Source organism: Moschus berezovskii, chromosome 28, assembly GCF_049115385.1.
Source record: "Moschus berezovskii isolate FMDL1 chromosome 28, NW_MosBer_1.0, whole genome shotgun sequence".
Classification (NCBI taxonomy): domain Eukaryota; kingdom Metazoa; phylum Chordata; class Mammalia; order Artiodactyla; family Moschidae; genus Moschus; species Moschus berezovskii.
The window spans coordinates 3440518-3463470 of NC_142487.1; the positions used below are offsets into that span (position 1 = coordinate 3440518).

General features: G+C 41.2%; 1 protein-coding gene and 1 non-coding gene across 3 annotated transcripts in view; both read right to left on the minus strand.

The window, feature by feature from the left end:
* GREB1L (GREB1 like retinoic acid receptor coactivator) overlaps nucleotides 1–22953 on the minus strand; it is a 114198-nt gene that overhangs the window by 34541 nt on the left and 56704 nt on the right. For both annotated transcript variants that reach the window (XM_088833523.1, XM_055417112.2), the window contains exons 13-16: nucleotides 22789–22923; nucleotides 19963–20160; nucleotides 4299–4479; nucleotides 2388–2580 (exon numbers count right to left, since the gene is read on the minus strand). In XM_088833523.1, coding sequence (XP_088689649.1) covers nucleotides 2388–2580; nucleotides 4299–4479; nucleotides 19963–20160; nucleotides 22789–22923 — 707 coding nt within the window. The remainder of the gene's footprint in view (nucleotides 1–2387; nucleotides 2581–4298; nucleotides 4480–19962; nucleotides 20161–22788; nucleotides 22924–22953) is intronic.
* TRNAV-CAC (transfer RNA valine (anticodon CAC)) lies at nucleotides 10315–10386 on the minus strand. The gene has a single exon. It is a non-coding gene; the product is annotated as a tRNA-Val (tRNA).

The window sequence follows — 22953 nt, forward strand, 5'->3', positions numbered from 1 at the left end:
AGTGTTTCACGACTCATGTAAAATATAAAAGAATCTCACAAACAATGCTGAGCATAAGAAGTTATATATAACAGAGTGCCTACTGCATGGGTGCATCACTTCAGTTCAGTTCAGTTCAGTCGCGCAGTCGTGTCCGACTCTTTGCGACCCCATGAATCGCAGCACGCCAGGCCTCCCTGTCCATCACCTCAGTCGTGTCCAACTCTTCGTGACCCCATGGACTGCAGCCTGCTAGGCTTCTCTGTCCATGGGATTCTCCAGGTAAGAATACTGGAGTGGGTTGCCATTTTGCTCTTCCAGGGGATCTTCCCAACCTAGGGATCAATCCTGAATCTCTTCCGTCTCCTGCATTGGCAGGCAGGTTCTTTACCACTAGGGCCACCTGGAAAGCCCATGCCTGTCACACAATTCCATGTATACAACATTCAAAATGAGGCAAACCAAGCAGAAGAGTGCCTCCCTCTGGCGACAGAGTGCCTGGCCTCTGGAGTGAAGCTCATGTTCTAGTTTTTCATCTGGTTGCTGGTTCCACGGGCATGTTCAGTTCGTGAAAATTCACAGGGCTGTATATTAACATTGAATAATTGTGAATTGTGAATAATTGTGAAGCTGAAAAATATAAGAATTATGCATATTCTGGGAGTTCCCTGGCGGTCCAGTGGTTAGGAATCAGCACTTTCACCGCAATGGCCTGGGTTCAATCCTTGATCGGGGAACTAAGATCCTGCAAACTGCATGCACAGCCAAAAAAGAAAAAAGAGTAGGTGCTGCTATTTCTAATAATACTGTGCCCTTGCTAAAAACTGTTCACCGACGTGTAACAAGTGTAGGCTTTCCCAGGCTGGTCTCAAAGATTCTATATCTATGTTTTCAGGTTTCATTTAATCCCACTAAGCATTCTCTGAAAAATGCCTGATGCTTCCTCCGCGGACCTGCCCTGCTGCCTGCTGTCAGCAGTGTCCGCTCCCGTCCCTCTGTTCTGTCCTTCCTCTCCTCCAGGGCCCACCCCGTGCGCCCTGTCCTCCACGACACCATTCCTGCGGCTCTCAGATGGGTGGAACTTTCCCTCCTTTGGTTTTGTGCAATTGTCTTATTCTACTTTGTTTTTATTTTCTTATTTTTTTAACATTTGTCATTTTGTTTTTACAAATAAAAATGGTATTTATTTAAGGTGTATATATTGGAGAAGGAAATGGCAACCCACTGCAGTATTCTTGTCTGGAGAATCCTATGGACAGAGGAGCCTAGTGGGCTACAGTCCACGGGGTTGCAAAAGAGTCAGACACGACTGAGTGACTAACACACAGGGTGTATAACTTGATTTTTTCTTTTTTAAAACTATTGAAATATAATTGACATGAACATTACATTAGTTGCAGGTGTACAACATAACAATCTGCTATTTGCATATGTTGGGAAATTATCACCACAACAAGTTTAGTTAACATCCACCCATCACCACACATGGTTGTAATGCTTTTTTTCTTGTGGTGAGAACTTTTAAGATCTACTCTCCGAGCAATTTTCAAATGGACTGTACAGTGTTGTGAACTGCTGTCGCCTTGCTGTACATTATCCCCAGAATGTATTCATTTTATGACTGGATACTGGTACCTTTTGACCAGCTTCACCCATTCTGCCCACCCTCCAGCCCCCACCAATTGGCAACCGCCAATCTGCTTTCTCAATGTCTCTCTTTTTTTTTTTGATGTGGACTTTTTTAAAGTCTTTGTTGAATTTGTTACAGTATTGCTTCTGTTTTATGTTTTGGTTTTTTTGGCCATGAGGCATGTGGGATCTTCACACGCCCTGCATTGGAAGCCAGTCTTAACAACTGAACCATCAGGGAAGTCTCAGAATGAATCATTCAAAACCACAGAACTAACCCAAGATATTGATGATTATATCAGATCATGTTACATTTTAGGGGGACAAACTACACAGGTGGGTAATTTTGTATCTGCATGATAACCTAAAGTAGAACCCACCGAATCAAATGTATAGAGAACACTATTCACGAGCTTTTGTTGTTATTGTTTAGTCACTCAGTCGTGTCTGACTCTTTATGACCTCATAGACTGTAGCCCACCAGGCTCCTCTGTCCACGGGATTCTCCAGGCAACAATACTGGAGTGGGTGCCATTTCCTTCTCCAGGAGATTTTTCCAACCCAGGGATTAAAACCAAGTCTCCTGCATTGGCAGGCAGATTCTTTACCACTGAGTCACCTGGGAAGCCCATTCTTCAGCCTTTAGTGAATACTAATTGTAAGTATATGGATCTTTTAGAAGCTAAAGCATACGTTAGACTTTTGATCATATTTTATGATGCTATTCTGCTCCCGAGTGAACTGAAACATGACGGTTAGAAGGTAGGGAAGAGACTCACTGTGCTGTCCAGCTGTATCCAGTGTACCTCGTTGCCGGGGCTGATTCGGGACTGTTGGGTCTGCAGGGTGTATGGACAGGAGGTGACCTGGAGCACCAGGAGGTTGAAAGCTTCCAGAACCTCTCTGCCGTTAATGACCCTGTCAGCCAATCCATGGCCGGGCTCACCATGTGACAAAGAGCCCGACATGACACTGTAGAGACATTGAAAGTCACATTAACACCTCCTCATTTAAGTGACTAGATGCACAATCAGAGAGCAAAATAGAAGTTATGTCTTAGCTCTTTTTTTTTTTTTCAGTTCTTATTAACTGAGAGCAGCAGTGGAAACAACCAGCATTTGATGTGGAAGAGCAAAAATAACCCTCTTTCTTACCCCTTTCAGACAGCTTTCAGGGAATTTGTTTTTCCTTTTTCAGTTTGTCCCTGATACACCTTGAAGTCTAAACTCCATTATCCAGGCCAAGGATATCCAAATCTGTAGCTTGAGGTGGATGATTTTAGTTTGAAAGCCCCACCAGTGTAAGAGAGCCCTCCATCAAAAAATGATGCTTACAACTGAGCAATGATCTGTGCCCCTAGAGAGATTCCCCAAATGACAAGGAATCCTTGCTGTGTTAATACACTTTCCTTCCTCCCTCAAGGCTGCTAGACCATGGAGAGGGCTCCTCCTGCCCCCTCCCCATGACTAACACTTTTATATCTTTGTTCTGTTCAATGTGAATGTACCAGGTTTCCATGCAGCCTCAAAACCACATGTGTGTATATATATAGAGATAGATAGATAGATATAGTCAAAGAAGTAATATCAATGCCCATGAGAATTAAACAGAGCGATTCAGTGTGAAACCCTCAGAGGTTTCAAAGATGAGGTATATAAGGTCAGTGAGCTATTTATGCTCGTAGAACACAAGCAGTAACTGAACAGGCAAAATTTCTTTTCTTTACCTTTCCTACCCTCTTCTCACTCCTCTGTCCTTCTTTACAAATCTAACAAGTAAGATCTTACTTACACCTGCACAGGGCTCTAGACAAGATTATGGAGTACCAAGCACATTCTAGCTTCTGAACAAGTGCGTTTGTGATTCTAGCATCTCTATCACAGATCAAAAAACAAAATCCAGATCCCTAACCTCAGTGTGTCCCGAGGAAAGAAAGTCTGTGAGTGCTTGAGGATGCTAAAATTTCCCTCTCCCTACCTGGTTTGGACAAACCATGATATGTAATATGTGACAACTATTTTTCCTTAAAAAAAACTTTTTGCTTTTTTCAATCCATAGCAACAAAGATACCCCCCAGCAGATAAGTACTGTGATTTGATCTGACTCCATCACATCACACATACTACTCTTTTATTAAAAAGCCCATAAAGAGAATGTTCTCTTATTTAAACTGGTAAGTTGTGGAAGATTCTGCAAATGCTCTCAGATCACTGAAGTGGCGTCTACTGTTGTTAAAGGGAAGAGGGAAGAGAGAAAGGTACAGAGGAGGAGAAATTGCAGGAGAGGAAGGAAAAGAGGACCTGGAAAGGAGGGAAGGAGAAGAACCAAGGAGGAAGAAAGGTGGTGACAGGAGAGCAGGTGGACCTTCTGGGGGTCGCTCACCAGCTCCTCCTTGCTGTCACCCTTTCCCCGGAGCAGCCACGTCCCAAGATGCTCTTAAGATGGAATTTGAACAGGAACTTGAAATTTTGAATTTGAATTTGAAAATTCACCCACAGCATAGTTAACATCAAGATTAAAGCAGTAAGAAACACTGGGAGAGCCAGGAAAGGGCGGGAATGAGCTACCCATGAGAAGATGCCAAACGGTGGGGTCTCTTGGCTTTCAAATTACCACCTTTCAAATCACTTATTACATAACCATTACTGTTGGAGAAGAAATATTGTATTTGCTCACTCTGAAGCAATCACCTCGTTAGTTCCACATGGGAGTTGTCATGAACTAGCACAAACAGCGTGTACGGGTTCTGTTTTACCCTTCTCATGAAAACTTCAAACTTGGTTTGTATCTCATTGTCTAGACGAACAACGTATTTCTCTGCTCTCTGATAGGCTGTCCCATTCTCCTCCAGACCCAAGTCTACAAGGACACCTGCCAAGAAGAAAACAGAGATTATCTTTTTTCACGTACATATCTAAGAGATAAACTTAAGTTTAGTGCCAACTGATTTACTGAGTATTAACCATACAGAAAGAGGTTTACAGAGTAGATAGCTTTCCTTTTCCATATTGCCCACCACCATCTGAGGAGGAAATATCAGCTTTCCTTTTCTTTAGAATACCACACTTGACCTCCCATACCATGTACAAATGATACCAGGGACCAATCTGATACATTAAGTAGAAGCTTTAAATAATGAGACCTCTGTCCAATCAAATTATATTTCTATGTGAAGTGCTCTGCTAAAAGCTACTATAGGCCACTGGGGGGAAAATGAAGCTTTGGGCTACAGCTCTTGGCCAATTGATATAACAGTGCAAGTTTTCCTTACCCCAAATTTAGCAACATGACACATATAAGAAAAAAGGAAAATAAAATGTAATGTCCAAAGATACCACAGGCGGATCATGAGCTTTTTTAAGGTGGTATTTTACTCATTTTATACAGTGCCGATGTTGCACAGTATACAAAGCATGGGAAGACCTCAATGAAAGTGGGATTATGTACCAAATCAAAAGAATGAACTGAATTACTCAAGGTAACTATATTCTCTAAAGCTTAAACTCCAATACTTTGGCTACCTCATGCGAAGAGCTGTCTCACTGGAAAAGACTCTGATACTTGGAGGGATTAGGGGCAGGAGGAGAAGGAGACGACAGAGAATGAGATGGCTGGATGGCATCACCGACTCGATGGACATAAGTTTGAGTGAACTCCGGGAGTTGTTGATGGACAGGGAGGCCTGGCGTGCTGTGATTCACGGGGTCTCAAAGAGTCGGACACGACTAAGTGATTGAACTGAACTATATTCTCAAAATGTTAGAAACTGGACAACTTTAATACTGTATCATTGGCTCTGTCTGTAGTAAAATTACTTCTATATACAAACATCTAAAATAGGTCTAGGCGCATGAAGCTGTTGTAATTAAAACACCAAATCCTCCTTCAAAACGAATAGACAAAGTGGTAATTATGTGAGGTGAAGGACGTGTTTACTAACCTTACCATGGTGAACATTTCACAATATATACATGCATTAAAACATCACATTGTATACCTTAAACTTACACAATATGTTCATTATGGCTCAATACAGCTGGGATAAACACTGCCCCCAAACAAGAGTGCACAGCACTCCGTCGTCCACCCCCAGACACTCAGCCCTCTGGGAGGAGGATCTTGTGACCCAAGCCTGTGACCCTCTGAGGAGGAACCAGAAGACTGATTTGGGGTTAGGTATGTCACATTTGGGGGTTCAATATGATCCATCCAATATCAGCCCCAACTGTGTGGAAAAAATTTTTTAATTAAGAAAAACAAGTGAAATGAAGAGACTTTTACAAATTGTGTTGACTTCGTTTCGTTAATCAATTTTTTTCACATAAAACCAGCTCAATTGACAACTACATGCACTCAGCATCTAGGTGCCATAATATCAACAGCTCTAAATAGTATAAAGGAAAGTAGGGAAAATGTTTTACAATAGAAAACATTCACTGTACTGGAAAAGGTGAACAGAGAGGTAATTTTGTTTTCAAACTTTTTTCATTAGTCAAAGATTTTGAAACTTTTTTCTAACTTTTTTCTTTACTCAGAGACTGTTTTCACTTTCCACCCAAATGTAGTCAAATGCTGTTGTGAACATTTCCCAAAGCCATGAATCAGATATTTAATTTGGCAAGTAGCCTGATTTCTTGGCAAGTGAACTGCTTATAAAGTGTGTTTAACATTCAGTAGAGGTTTATTCAACATCTATTATGTATCAGGTACTATGTCAGGTACTGTGCTAGGCTTGGGGATACACGGGGGCAGAATGAAGATCTTAATCTCATGGATGATGGAGAAGATGGATATTTTTGACAAATGTCATGATGAGAGACAAAGCCCTTTGAAGGGAGGAGCTGAGCAGAGGCACAGAGAAAGGACCTACTTAATCTCTGGGAGCTTCTGTTTCTTTTTTGTAAAAATGGGGAGAGTAGAGCCAGTTGAAAATTAGCCTGTATTTCCTAAGTTTATCCTCAGGAAACAAGCAGTGCAAGTTAAAAATCTCTAAATATGAAAACATGATAAATAATTGATGAAAAGGAAAAATATATCTTGTGGATAATTGAGTTGATCACATTTCAAAACAAATGAAATGAAGACCAATTGTGTATGACTTTTTCACATCAGGTCCATACACGCCCTTAACGGAAAGGTAAAGTGCCACGAATCTCCGAGGTCGTTCTCTTAGATATAACATGATATGTTAGTCTATGTAGCCAGCTGGCTCTGCAGTGGTGTGTCTGGGTGGAAGGAGGCACATCAGATGTACTTGATTGTTTTAGCTCTAACTGGACATTTTTAGTAGATCATCCTTACCTTTAAATTTTGTTTTAGACTTGCTTTTAGTTTTAAGTTTTGTTTCTTTCCTGGTTATGAAAGTGATAGATACTCATCTTGGGAAAACTGGAAAGTATAGAGATATATTAAAAAAGAAGAAAAAAATCATCCATGATTCTTTAACTCAAAATCAGAACTGCAAACATTTTTGTGCATTTCTTCCTGTTTTTTTAAAATGTATATTCTTCTACCTAGCTCATATTTTATAATTGTATATCCTGACCTTTTTCACCTATAACTGCAAAGTGAGAAATAAAACCATCCACAACCAGTCTAATGATACAGTATTTATTCTTTCATAGAACCTGGTGGTCTCACACCATGTATATTAAAATGTAAACAGAATATAATTTAATATTCCAATCTAATTCCTTTCTCCCTTCACAGCTTCTCCTTAGTAAATGTAAAACAAAAATGGGTATGGTCTCTTCATTCAGAGGGTCTCTTTCAAGAGGTGTTAATGGCACCATTACAAGTATTTTACTTCAACTCAATAAAAATTTCTTGCGCATCTACTATATTTAGAAATAAATGGAACAATCAATTACTTCAAAAACAAAAGAGAAAGAAACAAAACTATCATTCTTTACTAATAATATATTTTGGTAGAAAACACAAAATCATCCACAGATAAATCAATTAATAAGAATTTAGTTAAGTTGATGGATTCAAAATCAATTTATAAAAATTAGTTGGATTTCTATACACCAAAAGCAAACAGGAAACATATTCTTAAAAAACCATTTTGAATGATGTCAAAAAATACTGTTTAGGAATAAATCTTATAAAAGATACGTAAGACCTTTGTGGAGAAAATGAAGCTATTAATGACATTAAAGAAAACTTAAATAGAAGTATATCATAAAATATACTTTAAATTACTTTTAAAATGTATATGGCAGAGCAAAAAACCAAGAATAGTCAAGACAGCTCTGAAATAGAAAAGGTGGGAGAGATCTATCTACCCAGAGACCAAGAATTATCAGCTGTATTAATAAGACAGTGGTTTTGGTATGGGGCAAAGACTGAAAATAGACCCCTATGCATGTAAAAACCTGATTTATGATAAAGCTTGCAATGTACATCAGTTGTAAAGAATGGACTCTTTAGTAACCAGCACTGAAGAAAAAAGAATATCGGCTCTTACCTTACCTGATATAAAAAGAAAAGAAATTCAGGTGGATTAAATGTGAAAGACAAAACTCTAAAACTTTTATGAGACAATGAAGGAGAATAACTGTGTGACCTCATAGAGGATTTCTCAAACACAAAAGGCCAAAGGATAGATAAACTTACGATTCATTTAAGTTTATTCATCAAAGATGTTATAAACAAAACTACGAGCCTTCCAAATCTGTAACTAGTATTACTAAAATGGATTAGTATTCAGAATACAGAAATTGCTCCTATAAATCCAAGAAGGGCAAAAAACTTGAGCAGGCATTTCTGAGAAGAAACCCAAATGGCCAATAAACATCTAAAAAGATGTTCATCTCATTAATAAAAAGGGAAATACAAATAAAAAGCATATAAAATGGAAGCATATCAAATTAATAAAATTTTTCAAAAAACAAGATAATTGTAAGGAAGAAGTAGATGAAAGACAGACTCATGTATGTTAGCATTTCTGCAGAACAAATTCAAGAAGGATAAACCAGAAACTAAAGAGATTGGTTACCAGTAGGAGAGTGGACGGGAAAGCGGTGTAAAGAAGCGAGAATGAGAATGGATAAGAATGAGGAGGGAAGGGACGCTTCCCTGAATGTACCACCTTGTATAGCTTTGGCTCTTAGAACCACAGAACAAAGGTAATCAAGAATGGAAGGGGGGATGGGGGAAGGGAGTCAGAAGGGAGGAGAGGCAGGCAAGGTGGAATCCAAACGGCAACAAATGAAACCGAACATCACCATCCTGGAAAGGTGAGCATGAAAAGAGCAAGTCTAAGTAAAACAAATCAGTGTGGGTTGGCAATTGCATAACTTCTAGAAAAAAAATCAGAGAAGTGACTATGCACGTTGTAGATAACAGGAGCCAGGTTCCCCTGTCAGAGAAAGAAGTCACAAAGACACAAGAAGGACTAAAAGGAACCTTGCTTCACTCTGTATGACAGACCCCAGGTCCATCCACATCTCTACAAATGACCCAATTTTGTGCCTCTTTATGACTGTGTAATATTCCATTGTATATGGGAGGGAAATCCAAGAGGGAGAGGATATATATACACATATATATATATATATATATATATATATCTCTGATTCACTTCTTTGTACGGCTGAAACTAACACCACATTGTAAAGCAATTATACTCCAATAAAAATATAAAAAGCATCTTGCAGTGTTCATATGGAACTGGCAAGATCTATATAGATATAGAAATAAGAGGTATCTGAGTCTATATATAGGGCTCCAGTGGCACTAGTTGTAAAGAATCTGCCTGCCAATGCAGAAGACCCAGGAGGTGAGGGTTTGATCTCTGGGTGGGGAAGATCCTATGAAGAAGGAAATGGCACCCCACTCCAGTATTCTAGCCTAGAAAATTCCACAGACAGAGGAGCCTGGGGGCTGTATATATGCCTAGGTTAATATACATATATATATTTTCTACCTCTGTGTGCTGAGCAATTACACACCAGTAACAATAAATACAGTTCCAGTTTCTCCTCATATTACTTGTTATCCTCTCTATTTTTGCTTCCAGCACTCTTAGTGGGTATGAAGCAGTATTCATCATGGTTTTGATTTTCATTTCTCCAACTGCCTAATGGTGTTGAGCATCTTTCCATGCACTCATTGGTCATACGGATATCTTCTTTGGCTATTTGCCCATTCAGATCCTTTCAGTTCAGTTCAGTTCAGTCGCTCAGTCGTGTCCGACTCTCCGCGACCCCATGAACCACAGCACGCCAGGCCTCCCTGTCCATCACCAACTCCCGGAGTTCACTCAAACTCATGTCCACAGAGTCGGTGATGCCATCCAGCCATCTCATTCTCTGTCGTCCCCTTCTCCTCCCGCCCCCAATCCTTCCCAGCATCAGTCTTTTCCAGTGAATCCTTTACCCATATCTTAATTAGGCTATTTGCCTTTTCATTATTGAGTTATAACAGGTCTTTAAATAGTATAAGTCCCTATCACAAATATGATTTGCAAATAATTTCTCCCATTTCGTGGGTTCTCTTTTCATTTTCTTGATGGTATCCTTTGAAGCACAAATACTGTTAAATTTTTTTAAAATTATGTACTTATTTAGGCTGCACCAGGTCTTAGCTGCAGTACTCGGGATTTTCTATCTTGGTTGCTGCATACAGGATCTTTTCTTTTGTTGTAGTTGTTGCACCCTGTGGGATCTTTATGAGAACTTAATTGTGGCATGAATGATCTAGTTCCCTGACTAGGGATCGAACCCAGGCCCCTGCATTGTGAATGCAGAGTCTTAGCCACTGGACCACCAGAGAGGTCCCCAGATGTTTTTAATTTTGATGGTGAAAGTGAAAGTTGCTCAGTCATGTCCGACTGTAGAGTCCATGGACTTCTCCAGGCCAGAATACTGGCATGGGTAGCCATTCCCTTCTCCAAGGGATCTTCGCAAGGCAGGAATCTAACCGTGTCCAGTTGATCTGTTCACTGTTGTTGGCAGCAGCAGTCGTGATGGTGCTCTTGGAGTCTTATCTGAGAAATCATTGTTTGATCCAAAGTGATGAAGATTTACACCCATGTTTTCTTCTAAGAATTTTACTGTTTTAGGTCTTACATTTAGGTCTTTAATCCATTTTATTGCTTTTTGTTTGTGAGGTAAAGGTCCAACTTCATTCTTTTGCAGTTGATATCCAGTTGCCCCAGCACTATTTGTCAAAAAGATTACTTTCCCCATTGAATGGTCTTGGCCACCTGGTAAAAATTCAGTTGCCCATAAATAGGAAGATTTCTTTCTGGACTCTCTCCACTCTGCTGCTGCTGCTGCTAAGTCACTTCAGTCGTGTCCGACTCTGTGTGACCCCATAGACGGAAGCCCACCAGACTCCCCCTTCCCTGGGATTCTCCAGGCAAGAACACTGGAGTGGGTTACCACTTCCTTCTCCAATGTGTGAAAGTGAAAAGTGAAAGTGAAGTCGCTCAGTAGTGTCCGACCCTTAGCGACCCCATGGCCTGTAGCCTACCAGGCTCCTCCATCCATGGGATTTTCTAGGCAAGAGTACTGGAGTGGCTTGCCATTGCCTTCTCCACTCTACCCATTGACTAATATGTCTATCTTTATGCCAGTACCACAACGTCTAAACACTATAGCTGTGGATTAAGTTTTAACATGGGGTAGTCAGTCTTCCAACTTTGTTCTTTTTAAATACTATTTTGGATATTCTGGGTCCCTTGAATTTCCACATGAAATTTAGAATCAGCTGGTTAATTTATGCAAAAAAGTCAGCTGGTATTTTGATAGGGAATGCATTGAATCTGTAGATCAATTTGGGGAATAATGTCATTCTTAAAAATATTAATGGGACTTCCCTGGTGGTAGAGTGGATAGGAATCATCTGCCAATGTGGGGGATATGGGTTCAATATCTGGTGGTCTGGAAAGATTCCACATGCTGCAGAGCAACGAAAACCCATGTGCCACAACTACTGAGCCACAGCCTGCGCTGTGAAACAAGAGAAGCCACTGCAATGAGAAGTCCACGTACCACACGAAGATGAGCCCTTGCTCACCGTAACTAGAGAAAGCCCGCATGGCAACAGAGACCCCGTGCAACCAAAAATAAATAAACAATAAAAAAATATTAATGTCTTCCAATTCATGAACATACAATGTCTTCCCACTTATTTAGGTCTTTTAAAATTTCTTTCAACAATATTCTCTAGTTTTCAGAATACAAGTTTCACACTTCTTTCATCAAATATACTCCTAAGTGTGTTATTCTTTTTGATGCTATAATAAATGGAATTCTTTTTAAATGTCAGTTTTGGATTTCTTGTGATGTTTCTGTGACTTTTTTGTAGTATTTTAAAATTAAAAAAAAAACTTAAAAAGAAGCACAACCATATAAAATATTTGAAACTGAGACACACTGCTGGTGGGAATGTAAAATATAACCAACCACCTTGGAAAAAAAATGTAGCATTATTTTAATAAGGTTGATAAGCGTACACAATCTATACCCCAACAATTCTACGCTAAGAAACTGCTGTACCTGTGTACCAGCACTACTTGAAATAAAAATAGAAACAACTTAAATGTCCATCAGTAGTAGAAGTGAATTTTTTAAAATGTGTGTTATATTCATATAATGGAATACTAAAACCCAGTAAAATTAGTAAATTACAGCTACGCACAATAACAGGATTAATCTCAGGAATATATGTTGAGTATAAAAAGGAAATTACAGACAAATGCACTTAGAGAAAGGATTTAAAGTATACAAAGTTAAACAATATACTATTTAGGAGTTTTGTACAGTGGCAAAACTATAAATGAAACACAAAACTCAGCATAATGGTTACCTTTCAAAGAAGATGAATGTTAGCAATGGAGAGGGGGACAAGAGTAACATATTTTGATGGGAACATGATGTGTTCCCTATATTGTGATTTTTAATATCTCCTACAAAATTTATAAATTTGATCTGTTCAATATTTAAAATTTCTTAAATGGGGTAAAATATATACCCCTGCTTTAGAAATTTTTAAAAGACATTAATAGCCATACAAAATCTATTTGATGGATATATCATCAAAATACAGTAAATGTTTTCCCATCACTTTCTACTTTGACTACTATAGAAAAGTTGAAAGACTAGTGCAAGAAATACCTATATACCCTTCAATGAGTTCCACCAATTGTTAATATTTTGCTATATTTGCTTTTTCTCTTCATTTTTATCACTGTTGTTATTCTTGCTGAAAAATTTGGAAGTTAAATAACATGTAATATTGAACCCTATATACCTCAATGTGTACTTCTCAAAAGCAATGGCATTCTCCTACATAACTAAAATATCATTATCATGTCCTAAGAACTGAACTAACATTGATATAATACTCTCTAGTACACAGCTTAGATTTGTATTTTTTTAAATGAATTTTAATTGTAGTATAGTCATGGTATCCAGTCCCATCACTTCATGGCAAATAGATGGGGAAACAGTGGCAGACTTTATTTTTTTGGGCTTCAAAGTCACTGCAGATGGTGACTGCAGCCATGAAATTAAAAGACGCTTACTCCTTGGAAGGAAAGTTATGACCAACCTAGACAGCATATTAAAAAGCAGAGACATTACTTTGTGAACAAAGTCTGTCTAGTCAAGGCTATGGTTTTTCCAGCAGTCATGTATGGATGTGAGAGTTAGACTATAAAGAAAACTGATCGCCGAAGAATTGATGCTTTTGAACTGTGGTGCTGGAGAAGACTCTTGAGAGTCCCTTGGACTGCAAGGAGATCCAACCAGTCCATCCTAAAGGAAATCAGTCCTGAATATTCACTGTAAGGACTGATGTTGAAGCTGAATCTCCAATACTTTGGCCACCTGATGCAAAGAGCTGACTCATTTGAAAAGACCCTGATGCTGGGAAAGATTGAAGGCGGGAGGAGAAGGGGACGACAGAGGATGAGATGGTTGGACGGCATCACCGACTCAATGGAGATGAGTTTGGGTAAACTCTGGGTGTTGGTGACGGACAAAGAGGCCTGGTATGCTGCAGTCCATGGGGTTGCAAAGAGTCGGACATGACTGAGTGACTGAACTGAACTGAACTGATTTACAATGCTGTGCTAGTTTAGGTGTACAGCAGAGTGAATCAGTTATACATATACATATACCCACTCTTTTTTAGATTCTATTTCCATATAGGTCATCATAGAGTATTGAATAGAGTTCCCTGTGCTATACAGTAGGTTCTTATTAGGTATCTATTTTGGATATAGTAGTGTATATGAGTTTCATTAATTGTCCCAGAGCTGTGTTTTTAATTTTTAGGTCTAAGATCCAATCAAGAATTAAGCATTGTACTTGGTTGTCTAGTCTTTTTATTCTGTATAATTAAAACAGCCCCCTGTTTTGTTTTGTTTTTTTCCTTTTGGTCTTTTACAAAATGCAGGTTAGGTGTTTTGTAGATTGTCACACACTCTGGATTTTCCTGAGAGTGTTCTTAGATGATTAGATTCAGTTAAACACGTTTGGCAATTATACTTCATGGGTGATGTCATGTACTTCCCTTTGTTCATAAGGTCAATCTGTCCTATAACGGGAGATGCAAAGTTTGATTGCATGGACTCTATGCAATCCTATGGACTGCAGCTCACCAGGCTTTTCTGTTCCTGGGATTCTCCAGGCAAGAATACTGGAATGGGTTGTCATGCCCTCCTCCAGGGGATCTTCCTGACCCAGGGGTTGAACCCATATCTCTTATGTCTCCTGCATTGGCAGGCGGGTTCTTTACCACTAGCATCACCTGGATAGCCAGAATTGGAGGTTTAGATAGGGTTAACAGAGGCTTGTTTTGTCTCTGAGATAGCGGGGCAGCTTAAAACTGATGGGATGAGCTCCAGGCGGGAAGGAAATGGAAGGTAGCAATGAGAGAAAAGAATCAATAGTGAGGAGAAGGGAGCATCCAGAGCCAGGTGGGAGCATCAGACTTCAGCAGAAGAGGGCAGCTCTTCACTGATTGGGAAGGGAGGGGAGAGACCAGTGTGTGTGCAGGTAGGTTTCCAGATTTAGAAGGACGTGTATAATCTAAAGTGGCGAGGGAGGGGAGAAGCAAGCAGCACGGTCATTTGCTAAGAGAAGGAGGAGGTCAGAAGCCTGAATGAAACTGAGTCTGCAACAGCCAGTCACTACAGAGGGTGGGAGAAAGAGCCAACTAAGAAACCAGAAAGAATTTATAAGACATCGATCGGACAGGCTGATTTCTCCCCCTATGCTGTGCGTTGCAAAGGAGGCTGTGGTCTGTTGTTGGAGACCTTGGAATATAACAGTTCCAGGATCTGTAGGGTCTGCAATGTGACTAGGAGCAGGTGCCCAAGCAGGAGGAAAGGTGATGGTGTTTCAGAAGAGAGCGTAAGAAGAGAAACTAGGAGCTGGGGAGGCAGAGACTGTGAGCCAGGTGCCAGCATCGGCTGTATACTAGAGGTGGGCACTGCGCGGCTACTGTTTAGTTGGAAACTGACTGCACAGATGCTGACTTTGGGTACTTGTTCAGTTACATGAAGGAGTCTTGGTATTTTTCCACTTCATCTCAGGACAAAGTGGTTTCCTTGTATTTTTTCCCTGGATCTCATTTCCTGCTGCCTTTGTCACCGCCTTTTTTTCTGGCTTACATTTCAGGTGATGACAAGGAGATCTAAGGTTGATGATCTCAAGAAAGTGCCTTTCAGAAAGTGAAAATGCCTTCTCTCTCTCTGCCCCCCTCCTAATTTCTACCACTGCCTTAAAGCTTCCTTAAGTTCTTTTGGTTGGAATGACCTATTTACATATCAGCAGATGACACTGTCTCTCTGGTTATTTTCTGATCAGCATGTACTGAGCTGTCAAATTTATGTCATTCCCCTGCACATGATGAAATTTCCCTGACTGGATGCTGCCAGGCCTGTTCTCGGTTGCTGGGGGCTCCCACTAATACCATTCTAAAAGCAGGGAGAAACACTTCTCTGGTGGCATAGTGGATAAGACTCCACCTGCTAAGGCAGGGGACACAGTTTCAATCCCTAGTCCGAGAAGATTCCACATGCCGAGGAGCAATGAAGCCCATGTGCCACAACTACTGAGCCCTCGTGCCGCAACTATTGAAGCCCGTGCTCTGCAACAAGAGAGTAGCCCCCCACTGTTTGCGACTAGAGAAAGCCTGAGTTCAAAGCAGCAAAGACCCAGTGCAGCCAAAATAAATAAATATCCCAAGGACTAATTTTTAAAAAAAAGCAGGGAGGAGGAAAATATGGACAGTCACCAACCCTTCCTGTTTCCATCCTATCCATGTTGAGTTGAAAGTGGCTTACAGTTTGATAACCTAATTCTAATTTATAGAATTTGGAACTTTTTGAATTAGAAGAATCATACTACAATATCAGCCTGTTTAAAAAATGACACTCCTATAGTCTAGAAATCCCTTAGGCTGCTTCTCCGTGGACTGCTGCAGCACTTACAAGTCCTTTTAGGGCAAACATAATCCCCCTGAGGAGGGCATGGCAACCCATTCCAGCATTCTTGCCTGGAGGATTCCCATGGACAGAGGAGCCTGGTGGGCTACAGCCCACAGGGTCGCAAAGAGTAGGACGTGACTAAAGCAACTTAGCACAGCACACACAAAAACGATGAACCCATTTCATCTTTTTTTCACCTTCCAATTCTTTTCTTAATGTTTTCTTCCCCGCCCTGCCTCCCTTCCTTAATTAGAAAGGGGCTTGAGGTGTCAGTGGGTCACCTCGCTGCTGAGTCGGCAGCAGCGTGACGGTTTCTATTTCCACCCTTTTCTTTCAGCCACACAAGGGCTGCCAAGAAAGTGGCCTTTCTGCAAGTCCTGGCTGCTTCTCCCTGCCTGGTGCTTCTCCTGGCCCCAGAAACGCTTCTTTCAGGGAAAGGCAAATGGAACCAGAGAGCGAAGCACTTAAACACGGGCGCTGCCTCTGCCCATCTCTCCCCTTCCCTCCTCCAGCACCACCCCACCCTTCAAACAGCAGCTGAGCCCCTCCGGGTGCCAGACCCAGGAGAGGCAGAAAGGAGGCACCAGACACACAGAGATGAGAAAACAGTCCTCGTCCCCAGAGCACTGCCCCCTGGGCCTTACACAAATGAAGCTCTCCTTGATTCACAGGGCAAAATATGAGGAAACTGAGTCAGATGACTTCTTGAGAATCCTTTCTGTTTTCATAGCAATGACTTTCAAGAATTGTTTTAGTGCAGAATCTCTGCTCTGGGCAATCTCTTTACACCCTAAGATGCTTCAGGTCCTTCGCATTCTATCAACTGTTATGTGTTCCAAGAATATGAAGGTATTCAAATAAAAAAGTGAATAAATTGTGGTGTCATTATGATATAGAATATCATATACATTCATTAAAAACGATGCTTACAGAGGACTTCCCCGGTGGCCCAATGATTAAGAATCCACCTTGCAATGTGGGGGATGCAAGTTAGATCCCTGATCAGGAAACTAGGATCCCAGGAACTCTCACGCTATCCTCAGGTAAGAGTCTGTGCTCTGAAAGGAAAGATCCCCAGTGCTGCAACTAAGAGCTAATGCAATGAAAATAAATACATATTTTAAAAAACAAAAATTAAAATAAGAATGATGCTTACAAAAGCTTAATGACATGGAAAAAATGGGCCAACTATAATACCTGACACAGGCAGAGAAGAGAGCCTAGAACATTAGGTACTAAGTCTTTGAATGTGATTATCCTTGAGTGGCAGGATAATAAGTGTTTAAAACTTCCTACTTTTATTTTTCAAAGTTAAAAAAAATAACCTTTTTCTATAATAAAAATGAGTACTGTTATTTAAAAATATCTAGAAGTGATTGTTTCTGCAGCAAATATTTTCAGTATACATGCCAAGGCCAGATGTGAATACTTTTAAAAATATGCTTTGCCTTAAATTTTCTGAATCTGTCTTTAGCACTGATTTTCTTTAATTCTAAGCTACTGTAATTCTAAGCTCATCAAATTCCAGTACCTTTCAGAGGAATGATAATCTCAAAATACTCACTTTGGAAGAATCCAAGGACATTGAGAAGGGGAAAGGAAGGGCCAATGAAATTTCTCTAGCTGTCAAATGTGCAGGGTTTTATTTAGGGTCTTGCACTGATAAGCTCAGTTGGTAAAGAATCCGCCTGCAACGCAGGAGACCCCAGTTCGATTCCTGGGTCAGGAAGATCCACTAGAGAAGGGATAGGGTACACTCCAGTATTCTAGAGCTTCCCTTGTGGCTCAGCTGGTAAAGAATCCTCCTGCAATGCGGGAGGCCTGGGTTTGATCTCTGGCTTGGGAGGATCACATGGAGAAGGGAAAGGCTACCCACTCCAGTATTCTGGCCTGGAGAATTCCATGGACTGTATAGTCCACGGGGTTGCAAAGAGTCGGACACGACTGAGCGACTTTCACTCATTGATTAAGAAAGGTGAAAGCACAGGTCATCAAGAGGTTATTTGAGGAAAAGGCTCAGGGTGGGGGAGTCCAACCGCTGACCAGAGATGACTTCACCTTCTGAAACAGGTGCTCAGATACCCTGGTCGGCGTATGACTGAGCTATTGGATAACAAACTCGGCAAGGCCACAAATGCCACTTGGTACAAGGAAAACACCTATAAGAGAAGGTGCTCCCTCCACGGTAAGGAAGTGGAAAATCCACAAGAAGTAACCAAAATCTGGTTAATGCCTGGTGTGACGAAAGCCCCTCTGCTTCCCTCAACGGAAGTGGGTAGAGAGAAAAATGCAGAATGGCCAGTAATGAAGGATGCCTAGAACTCACTCCTGCTTCTGGAAGAGCTGAGAGAGAAGGCGTCTGACCATCTCTGGCTAATTCATGTACAAATCAGTATTTCCAACTGACTGTGGTGTAACCTGTCAATCAAAATTTTAGAGGCTAAAGCAAAAATTACACTGTTAATTGGGTGCTTGGGTCTCCAGAAGGCATGAACAGACCTTCCATGTCTCAGGCACAGCCACTAAGAGATGTTAAAGAGGAAAAAGGCTATGGTTGGCTGGCTCATCTGGCCCATGGAACTAGCAAAAAAGATTTCATAGAGAGCTGTGCTTATCAAAGGGTGCTCCTCTGATGAGCCATCTGGTCTCCCCTGGGAGCTTGCTGGAAGCCAACCCAGTCCTGCTGAAGGGAATGTGCTTTTCTTTTTTAATGATTTTTTTTTTATGAGGACCATTTTTTAAAGTCTTCATTGAATTTGTTACAATATTGCTTCTGTTTTATGTTTTGGGTTTTTGGCCACAAGGCATATAGGATCTTAGCTCGCATCAGACCAGGGATCAAACCCACACCCCTTGCGTTGGAAGGCAAACTCCTAGTCACTGGACCACCAGGGAAGTCCCAGGAATGTGCATTTTATTAATAACAAGGTCCCCAGGTGCTCTGCATGTACAGTAAAGTTTAAGGTGCAGTAAATGACAGGTGCAGAACGTCTATAAACAGTATTTCAAGCTCTTCTGAATTTTCCTGCTTCCCACCTGTTTTCAAATATATAGAAAATATTTTTTTTTAATGTGGCAAAAAGATTTATCCTCCATTTAAAAATCTCTGTGAGTGTGCTTGTGTGTGTTTGCCCTCAGCTAAGGTACTCAGAAGCAACTTGACATTTATAATTTCCTTTTCAAACCTAGTTAACAAAAGCAGGCATTTTCCAGCAGTCTCAATTTTCTAAATTCCTTATTGCTTCTTGTAATTCTAACCAAATGTGATGTTTGAGAGGGATGTTATTTTCCACAGACTACTAAAATATTTGCTCCTTACCTTTTTATATTTTCTGGAAAAAAATTTTTTTCCTTCTCGGCTGATTCTCTTAGGAGATGATCTTCTCCTAAGGTCATCAGGAGAACTTCTAACTTTGAATTTTTAAAATGAGGTTTCTCATTGCTGACACGGGGAGTGGTGTTCTGCTTTCTAGGTTGAAAACGTGCTGGTAGTGTGCTAAATGCATAATAAAAGTCCTCCTGTGAGAATGTGACTCACTGAGTCATAGAAAGAGTTCAGGTAGCTCAGACCCCACCATCCCAAGTACGGTTATCTCTGCCCTGAGGGAATTTCTCTTCATAAATGAGTGGCCAGCTTCCAGGCCACTGATGATATCACTGATTTAACAGAATCAGGCAAACATGCACATCAATTTACCCTTGACCTAGGAGGAACAAGGTCAGAGCACTTTGAGGACATACTTACACATGAATTGGAAGCAATATTTAAAGTACTCCTGTGATATTTATTACTGTAAATAAAAGGACGGAAGTGCCCTAAAAACGTTTGGATTAAGCCAAAGGAAAAAGCAGAATGAATCTAAGGCTGGATCTAGGTAGGGCCCTCCTTGAAAGCTCCATCTTACCTGATTGTCGAATCCGTTGAAGAGTTTGCTGCACCAGGACTTCTGACCTTGGGACAATGATGATGAAGTCCACTTTGCTGAAGTGGCCAAGGTCCAGGCTCTGGCTGCCGCTGTCCGCGATAGTACACACCTGGGACAAGAGTTTTCTGGCAACTGTGAGCTGCGGCTGATAAATCTGGAAGGTTTCATTCCCTAAATCTAAAATGTGAAAAAGTCATAAGAACACGATTGATTCACTTCTGTGATGGCCACTATGAATCCATACAGGGACAAGTAATACACCCAGTGTAAAGTGATGCTCTGTCACCAAGAACCTTCACTCTCTACCCTCTCTCTCTATTGACTTTTAACAGATCGCCCACTTTCCCTGACAACTCAGCTGAAAGGATGTGCTCAAGAGTGAATGTGGCAATTTCACAAATGTATTATTGTAAAATCAATCGTCTCACAAAGTATGAGCTCAGCACCCCTCCCTTGCCCAGAAACAAGGCCGACAGACCACATCCTTGCAGCTGGAGCCAGAACTCATCTCTGGAAAGGGGACAAGCTTTCTGGTTTCTTTAGGACTGTCAGTACAGGTCAGGTGCCCAAGCGCAGACCCCGAACAGAGGCAATGCCATAACCATAATCTTGCTGAGTTCCTTTGAGCTTTTCTGGATGGCACTGCAGTAAACACTGTCTCTCCAGCAAGTCAGTTGCAACATAGTTTGAAATTCTCCTCCTCATGACTCTAACTTCACCTTTCTTTCCACTTAACTCCACTTTGCCAGTGCATTTGTGACCTGGCAGGTCTGGTCAACTCTGGTGCTGATGCCTGTACTATCTGAAGAGACCTGATTCATGACATATCCAGCTGGCTGCTCAACAGGTGACACATTAGAAAAACATTGCCCAGATACTTTAAACATGCCAGTAGCTTTTTATTACAAGTTACGACCAAGTGATCAATCTCTTATACGTGCATGCGTTCACACACACATGAGAGATAGGGTTAGTGGGCTAAACACCTGAGCAGGAAACATTTAATGCTTCTTGAAAGGACCGCTTTTTATCAGGAACACACGTGGAAGTCTGAGCGGCACACACAAGGGCCAAATTAACCTGTGCTAATGAATGTTTTCTAAAACCAAGCTGCAACACAGCTCAGGCAAAGACAGTGGTCACGTGACCACCAGCCACCATGGAACCCTGAGAGTGAGTGGGTCTCCCTACTGGCTGAGACAACCCACTAGAAAAGCCCCAAACTGCAACTTTTAAGAACAGCCCACATAGTTTTTGACCCACAAAGGTAATCAATCAAAATAAAAAAAAAATCTGTCTTTGGATAGTTAGACTGTTATATCTTTCCTTTCACAGGTTAGACAGCTTGGGACTAAAAAGAGGAGGCATAACTTTGTAGAATTGAACTTAGCAAATTTTGAAGCTGGATGAAAGCTAAAAATATGTTTAAGCAGTGTTACTTTTCTTTTTCATCATTAAAATCTCTTATTTATTTATTATGTATTTTAGGCAATGTTTCTTAAATAGGGAATCAAGGGTGTGAATGTGGGAATCTGTAAGTATTATGAAATTTTAAAATTCTAACTGGGTTCACATAATACATTTTAGATCATGTGGATGATTACTTTACTGCCATATAATGTCCCAGGAGTCAAAAATCTTTATTGCCTTCAAATTCATTTTTATGCCTGGGGTGATGCCAAGCCACACTCCTTTTCCTATTGCGGTCATCCTAATGCCTGAAGGATGCATTCCCACCAAGTATTAATAGAAGCCAAAAAGCTGTCAGCAGCTGCTCATACGTATCTGTTTCATATCCATTCTTCTGTTCTTTGTTCTGTCCTTTCTGACACTGTCCCTATCGAATAGGAACTTGGGGTAGGAATCTGAACCTAACAGAATCCAACCTAGAGATCCAACTCCTCACCCTGGTCCCACCGTCCCCCTTGGCATCCTGCAAGCCCGCTGGAGGGCACACGATGTGTCAGTGTTTCTGCTCCAGCTTCCAGGAAGGTCTCACTAACCCTGAGATTGTGTGCTTGCTAAGTCGCTTCAGTCGTGTCTGACTCTTTGTTGACCCTATGGACCATTGCTCCTTTGTCCATGGATTCTCCAGGGAAGAATAACTGGAGTGGGTTGCCATGTCCTCCTCCAGGGAATCTTCCCAACCCAGGGATCAAACCTGCACCTCTTATGTCTCCTGCATTGGCAGGCAAGTTCTTTACCACTAGCACCATCAGGGAAGCCCTGATATTATGTGTGTTTTACATACTGGAAGGTAAGTGCAGGCAGTGGAGAGTCAGGGGCCCAGGCCAGACTTTTGTCCAGATTCTTTCAGGCAGTTCTCTAAAGCCCTATGTGAACACCTAGAGCTGGTGGGCCCAGCTGTGGAGCTAAGGAAGGTACACCAAGGACCCCAGAATCTTGTGAGGGAGAAAAAAAGAGAGAGGAGTACTGTTTAAAATAAAGTCTTTGACCTAATTCTAGGTGACATTTACTAAGAACAAAGGCATCAGACCCAGGCCACAGGGCAAGGGAGAAGGAAATGGCAACCCACTGCACTATTCTTGCCTGGGAAGTCCCATGGACAGAGGAGCCTGGTGGGCTACAGTCCATGGGGTCACAAAGAGTTGGACATGACTGAGCATGCACGCACGCACAGGGTAAGGCGTTTTGAACTTGAGCCAGACCTCTCAAGGAGATAATGAGGAAAGGCCTGTCACAGTCCATGACTGAAAGACAAGACCTCAGAACCCTCAGAACGAGTCAGCTTCTACGTCTGTCCTGAGGATGGGGTTCCCTCCTTTTGGCCTGAGGTGACATTACCCAGGTTCTGCGTGGGGATCATAGCAGCAGCCTCCTGAGGCGACACATATTCATTAAGGTCTCCGTTGAAAGGGGTCACCACACTATCTCCTCGTCTCTGTTGCATTTTGTCTAGCAGCTTGTCTAGATCATCACCTGTTACAAAATGAAGCAGAGGTGAGGAAG